Source organism: Argiope bruennichi, chromosome 4 (genome assembly GCF_947563725.1).
Source record: "Argiope bruennichi chromosome 4, qqArgBrue1.1, whole genome shotgun sequence".
NCBI lineage: Eukaryota > Metazoa > Arthropoda > Arachnida > Araneae > Araneidae > Argiope > Argiope bruennichi.
In genome coordinates this window covers 125,297,467-125,305,351 of record NC_079154.1, presented here as the reverse complement: position 1 = coordinate 125,305,351, position 7,885 = coordinate 125,297,467, and the positions used below count along the sequence as shown (strand labels likewise).

The 7,885-nt window shown below is 28.0% G+C and overlaps 1 protein-coding gene across 1 annotated transcript in view; it reads right to left on the bottom strand.

Annotated features, from left to right (window-relative positions):
* Positions 1-1,479: 1,479 nt before the first annotated feature.
* LOC129965847 (phospholipid-transporting ATPase ABCA1-like) overlaps positions 1,480-7,885 on the bottom strand; it is a 54,937-nt gene continuing 48,531 nt past the window's right edge. Inside the window, exons 20-23 of the mRNA XM_056080072.1 lie at positions 7,163-7,350; positions 5,857-6,030; positions 4,513-4,735; positions 1,480-2,728 (exon numbers count right to left, since the gene is read on the bottom strand). Of these exons, the coding sequence (XP_055936047.1) occupies positions 2,558-2,728; positions 4,513-4,735; positions 5,857-6,030; positions 7,163-7,350 (756 nt within the window). The 3' untranslated portion in view covers positions 1,480-2,557. The remainder of the gene's footprint in view (positions 2,729-4,512; positions 4,736-5,856; positions 6,031-7,162; positions 7,351-7,885) is intronic.

Sequence of the window (7,885 nt, the reverse complement as noted above, 5' to 3'; positions counted from 1 at the left end):
ATCCTCATATGCACCAGTGTCTTAATGGATAATAAGGGGATAAACTTACATTTCTAACAGAATTTCAGTAATAGAATGTCAGTTATTGATGTTTAAAATTAAATTTTTTTCAAATAAATTTTAGAAACATTGGTAATATATTGAAGGGTATTGCAATAAGCAGAGTGATTTATCTCTTTGTCTTTTGAACTTGAGTTGTTATTGAGTTCAGTCAATGAAGTGCTCGTTCTGTTTATCACCAAAACTAGATTGTCATTGTCTGTGGTCGTCTTGCATTTATATTATGAATTTGCTTGATTAAGAAGAATTTTTAATGCCTGCAATAGCGCATGTATTATCATTAACCAGAACCTGCCATAGTCTCATAGGCTCTCACTGGAAAGTTGAGAGAAAAATAAGTTTTTTTCACCCTATACTTGCTAAAGCATGGTTAATCAGTGCCTTATAAGTTAATATCATCCAAGCATTTAATTATTTGCTACAATGATTATCAGGTCCTTGTATTTAATATTTTCGACTCAAACCAATCAGAAATTCCTAAATATCTACATTTCCAAGAAAAACAAGAAATGGAATAAGATATCTCATAGATAATGATTTACTATTTATTCCTACATTCACTTAACTTATATTGGACATACAACTTAAGTTATAACTACTGTTCAACTATATACTACTATCACTTAAATTTATTAATGAAGAATTATTTCTAGACATAAAGACTCGTTGGAAAGTTAGAACATTTGAAATATTCAAAAATTAATGGAAAATACATTTAAGAAAAAAAATATCTAAAAAAATAACCTCCTGAATATATCGTCTAATCACACAGAATGAAAAAGAGATATTTAAAATTTCATAACAAAAATTCTTTCTTTATCGGGCCTTTTCTTTGACAAACAATACAGAAAAACAGCTTAAAACTTGGTCAAGACCACCATAGAAGATTATAATTAAATAATGAAAATATTTCAATGAAAATGTAGATTTTGGGTCAGATAGTCCGAGGGCATTTTAACGTCTGTGAAATTTTCGCAAAAGTGGCATTACACATGTTTTTGGAAAGTTTTAAATAAATTTTAAATTTCTAGATAAGATCATATACATCGGTTTGTGGCAATGTCTTCTTTTCCACTAAGGAATGTTAACTTTTCTTTCTTTCCCTCTGGCCTTTTTTTTTTTTTTTTTTTTTTTTTTTTTTTGTCTTTATACCTTTCCCATACCTTTCTCGGAGATAGTTTCAAATCATCTTTCAGTGTCATCAGATGAAGTTGTGAGAGTTGGGTTTAATAATGTGCCAACATGTCTTTCTACATACACATGATAACTATGAAATCAAGAGCTCATAACTATGTCCTTACCGGTGGTTGTAAAGAAACTGCTGGCTTACATCATTTTTTACAGCTTCAAAGTACCAAAAGAAATTACAAATTTATTTTATGAATTCAAATATAGAAAAAAAAATGCTGAAACAAAAACTACAAGGAAAATTCTTTTATTTGCAAATTCATCGAAACAGATGACATAGTCCTCGAAATAAAGATTGAAAATATTACATAAACACCAGATAAATAAGACAAAATTAAATAATTATATGAATTAAATAATCAAAACTATAAATCCATATAGAGGGTATTAAATATTTAAACCATAAGCTCTTCAAATATTTAATTACCTAAATAAATGCAACTGTAGAAAGCTTATCCAAAATTCTGATTTTTCTGAAATATATCATGCAGATATAAATACTTTTTAATATTTTCTAAAATCCGTAGTATACTGTAGAAGGACACAAATAAATTGTAATTGATTTTTCTTTGTTAAAAATAAATAATATTTTAAGAAAATGTTATTTCCTGTTTATTGCCTTCATGGTTTTTAGATTTCAAAAATTCTAAAAGAAATTGAATACTGCAATAAAATGCGATTCATTCGAAATTAAGAATATAACTTAATTTCATCCTGAGTTATAATTCCCTGAATTTTCGTGGGCTTTTTCAGTACATCTAACTTAAAAGTCTTCAATAATTTAAACGAAGTTTTAAAAAAAGATTTTAATTTAATAAATTCAATGTTTTTATGACAATTTTTCATGCATTAATGTCAGTTTATGTCAGTCATTTGCAGTATAAAACTTAAAACGACATTAGTTTTTAAAAAATATACTGTTAGTTTCATTATTTTGCATATTTACTTATAGGTAATTGTTTATCAAATTACAAAAGTTTTCAATAAAGCGACGTTTTATTGAATTAGCATTTAAATTCTTTTTTAAACTTATGAAACGTTTTAATTAATACCATTTTTTATATTAGACTATAATTACAATAATATTCATTCAATATCAATAATGCATTAAATACAAAAGTATAAAATACTCAAATGTACAAAATATAATTCCTTAAACTGCATACAAAATTTAATTTCTCAATTATTCTTACAAGTATCTTGTAAAGAGCGATAAATGCTGAAGGATTTAACTTAGTAATTTTTCAGTAACATGAATTATAATTAGAATCTTACAACATTTCTCACAAGTGAACATGAATTTCACATCTCATTCTCCTGAAACTCTTTGTGCTCGAGCGAATGTCAAAAATATTTGCTCAAGCGAAGTAGTACTTATCAAGTAATCTTCTAACTGAAACTGGATTTTCATATGAGACATGAATTTGAAGAGGTGACTTAACGTGAGAGATGGGTTGACCACGTGATACTGAAGCATACCCTATAAAAACACGAACGCAAAAGAAAATTAGAATAGTAACACACTCTTAAATACAACAATTAACAGTATTATACTATATTATTTAATATAATAGCGCATGACATGATACTATAATATCACAATAATATAATGCACAATATTGCCAACAGGTTGTGCTATTTTGGAATTAATATTTTTAAAAGATTGATGACTAGTAAGAATTCTTAAAATTCATGTTGCTAAAATTAATTACGTATGTTCAATTTTAGAAAGGGACCCTTTCAGTTTCGAGAAAATAATGAGCGAAGTAGGTTTTTAATTGATTGATTTTATCTCATATGCACATACATAGCTTATGATTATTACAAAATTTAAAAAAAATACAGGACATTACATTATATAAAAAAATCGAATTTTAGTGAAATATAATTTCATGATGCAATGCATGAATGCATTTTCTTTAACAAATAGAAAATAATCAAAATGAGTTTAACAAAACGAGAAGATACAATTAATCTCCTTATTTGTCAATCAACTAAAAACCGCTCTTGGCATTTCTGGAATTCTCGTTTATTCAAAATCATATTAAACAATCGATGCTTAATATTTTTTATTGCATTACAAAACAAAATTGTTTTAGAGGCATGCTTATTTTTTCTGTATCTTATTCTATTTTTAATAAATTCGCTACAGGACTAGAAATCAACTTGGAAGTGTATCAATGATTAAGAAAATCAACCTAATAATCTTGACTTCATCAAAATTATCTGGAGGATAAAACATCTCATTTAATAGTAACAAACATTGTAAACGAAGAAATATCATAGTGGTTTGTTTTCTTCTTATCACAAATAATTCAATATTTTATCCTATTGAAATAAAATATTCAATTAAAAAGAAATATTATTTATTAAGAAATAATTTCAGTACAAATATCAAGGCATATTTTATACCAGATAAATATTCATGCATATTTTATACCACATAAATATTCAGGCATATTTTATACCACATAAATATTCAGGCATATTTTATACCACGCATGAAATATTATATTCCACATTTTATTCTAGATTTTATTCTATTTTGGAAATATTTGTAACTCGTTAACAAAACGATTCCAAATAAGAAAAAATGTAAAACTTTTTCCTTTCCCTTCCTATATTATTTTCTTTCCTCCTAAAGGAAAAAAACAAAGTTTATAGTAATAATAAAAAGTCATCAGTCTTTCCACCAATTGATGGGAATGGTTGAAATACAGGTTATTTTTGAAACCATTTAACTTAGCAAAACAGAAAGGTACTGTCTTAAAACTGTTTGAATCATCTTCGAAACACTGATTTTTTTCAAGGGACATTGAATTGCACGTTGCATCTTTTCTAAAATAGAATTCAAAAAATTCATCACATGCAATCATTTTTAAATGAATCTAGGAACATGAAAAGTGTTTTATAGCTTGTGATATATCTGTTCTAGTAAACATTTTAATAGGATTATTTGGACATAGAACTCGACGTGTTTATATGTACAATTCCATGTACATTTTTTTAAATATTCTAATTACTAATTAACAATTTGTTTTTTCGGACAACATGCTAAAATTATTTTACAAATACACTTAGACATTTATGTAAATTCAATGCAAATCATACTAATAAAAATAATATATTCATGTTTCTTCGAAATAAACACGGAAATTTTATTGATGTCAACCGAAGGAACGAAAGCACGGTCACTTTTGATTACACATTATAAACGAAATCTTTGAGAGGACGACAGATTCAACCGATCTATTGAAATCTTACTTGGTGGTCGTCTTTCAAGTCTGCTCCCTGTAAATGGCTCTGTACGTAGCTTTTAATTGTATTCACTGTCTCTTGGTTGTTTTCATCCTCTCTCCTCAGTTTTATGATCAAAGTGTAGCCTTGACCATATTTGGATTTCAGCTGCTGAATGGATCCGAGGCAGCGGAACCTTCCATTCACCATGATGGCCAGTCGATTACATAAAGCTTCACTTTCTTCCATGCTGAAATTTAAAAATAACTGCTTTAAATAGCAACGGTAATTGTTGTACCAACTACTGAAAAGCGTTCAAAATATTTACTGTTATTTACTTTATACAAGAGTCAAATTTTAGCGAGTTTTTGTAGGAATATAATAAACATTTCATGTAAATTTGACAATTTATTAAAGAAATAAGAATAACTGGATATAATGAAAAAGAAATGTACTTTTAAATTTCAAGATTAAGATCTTTAAATTCTTATGAATCCATTGTATGTAAAAATGATCTCTTTGCTAACATTTCCCTGTTGTTCTTCCGCAGGTTCGGAACTGGACATTAATTTCGCAGTTAAAGAAATAAAATAAAGGTTAAAAAATGTTGAAGAAACAAATAAAAAGATATGTGGCGTTACTGACTTGCTCATTTCGCAAATAGTTGAAATACTCACAGGCTGCTTTTTTTAATGTAAAATGATTAGTTATATCCTATTATCTAGATCCTAATCAATGCAGTTGGGTACAGTCAAAACATGCAGCAAGAGAAGAGTAAATTTCTAATAATATTAAAGTAATTTCAGTAATATATATAAAGGAGATTCTAAAAGTAAACAAAGCATAACACAATGCCACCTTACGCCCTGAGTTATGTAACCAGTTGGATGGATTCAAGATGGAATTAAAAAAAAGAGGGGGATTGAAAAATATTAAAAATTAATAATTAAGATTAATATTAATAATAAAAAATTGATAATTAACATTCATATCCTTTATTATGCTTCCATAAAATTCTTACCTCCCAAAAGGTTCTTTCCAAAATAGCTCTAAAGATGATAGTTTCATCCCGCCACTATACGATTATTTCTTATTCTTAACTCTTTAAAAATAACTTTACGTTTGATAATTCACAGAAAATATAGAACGAAGATAGGGCTGTTTTTAAAAATTACATTTAAAGAACTTCAATCTAGCTTACAGCATGGACCAAGAAAATTCCAAATAAGAAAGTCATTTCTTACAAATTACTGTATTAAAAATTTTATTTTAACGCTTAATCAATCTTAAAATTAAATTAAAAAATATGAAATTACAAATAATCTTTAAAAATTTTGGACATTAATAACATTTAGAAAAAAAATTATTCACCTGTGAGTCGTTAATAAAACAGCAGCTCCGGTATTATTACGAGCTTGAGCAAGTATCTTCCAAATTTTTCTGCGAGATACTGGATCCACTCCAGCTGTTGGTTCGTCCAATAAAATAAGAGGTGGCGTTCCAATCAGAGCGAGAGCAACGGACAACTTTCTTTTATTTCCTCCGCTGAAACAAAAGTATTCTCCTATTAATATAAAAGTCTTTGTTATTCTTGGCAAATTTACCACCAGCGAGAAATATTGTTGTCATAAATGCAGAGATTTAAACTATCATAATGACTAAAAATGTAATAAAAAGAATATTGTAATTGACATTACTTTTCTATATCTCTATAGAACACAAAGTAATTAAAGCTATGGATAAATCTTTACTGAGATTCGGATGCAAGTTTTGGCATTAAGCGGATAGTTTACATAGTTTCTTCGATGAAAGTTGAGTTAAGTTCCATAAAGTTATATATATATATATATATATATATTTAAAATATAACGGAAATTCCTTAGAGTCATGAAATCAGAATTGAAACATTTTTTTCTTGTTTTTGAATAGAAAAGCTGCATACATTATCTCTCCCCTACTCCCAGCTCTTAAGACGTGGGTAAGGGAGTACGACTGTAGGAATGATATTCTGAAAGTCTAAAATTTTATTGCTGATCAAGACAGTGGATTCCTGAGATGCTAAGAAACCAATCCATGAATGCTCTGCTACGAAATTTTATACGATTGTTGAACGTGTTAAAGATTCAAAGAGTCATAATTGTCATTCAATATTTTCAGCAAAATTAAATTCGCAATAGGGTCTAAAGTTAGTCAAAATATGTGTTTACGTAAAATCGAATGATGATAACAGCTCCATGGTTGCTATGGCAAAGTATTATTATTAAAGATTATTTTACTTGTTCTCTCTAACGCCTAACTGACACATCAAAATTATACTAGCGCATTAAAGAATCAAATGAAACCCCTGACAAAGTGGCAGAGAATAGTTCTCATGTCCGGGAAAAGAGCCATGTCTTCAAATAGCTTGACATAAAATAAGTAAACATGTTAACTTTTCTTTTTGTTTCATCTTGAAAAAATTCATGAAATTTCCTTTTTTTTTAAACATAATTAAATTCTCAATATTAAGAAGGTAATAATCACAAACGTAATCAACACTAATTGTATATATAACCCGAAATAATATAATCTTACATAACAGTTTAGAATTGTAAAGTTAACCATAATGGTACTACTGGATACACAGATATTCACATTCCTTAAAATAGAGCCATGTAGAAAGATGTCTCGAATTTACCTGTAAAATTGCGTTTGTTTATCAGCATGTTTAGTCAAGTCAGTGAGTCTGATCATTTTTTCCACTTTATCCTGTAAGTCGTTTCCAAAGAGGCCTCTTAGACGACCAAAAAGCATTAACATTTCTCGACCTGTTAAACGGTCGATCAGAGCGTCAAACTGGGGACAGTAGCCAAGGTAGGATTGGAACTGTGAACGAGAAAAAGTATATGTCAATAAACTAGCATTATTACTTTATCAGAAAAAAATGTTTGCCAAAGCTTGAAATAAAAAAGTATTTCTTGCATAAATGTGAAAAATTCATACAATATGTGTTTGCGTAAAGCTTATTGATAATAACATCTCCATGGTTGCTATGGCAAAATATTATTATTCAAGAAAACTGTTAGTGTGATATTTATAAAGTTTTTACTCTGATATGATTTCTTGTATGATTAAAAATGTAACCATAAATTGTCAAAATGTTAAATATGTTATATTATAAACAAGATTAGATAAAATAGATTTTCAGAATGACTTTTATTTCTTTGGTTGGTTGGTTGGTTGGTTAGGGTTTTCTGACGCAAGAACCATATTTGATTATGCTGCGCCAATCAAGTATGGTTCTTGCGCCATAAAGACTTTTATTGCATCTTTCAATAATTGTAATGATAATATATGGAAGCATTTACGATTGAAGAATGAAGCATCTAGTTAAAAATTGACCAAGTTTCGAAAAAATAAT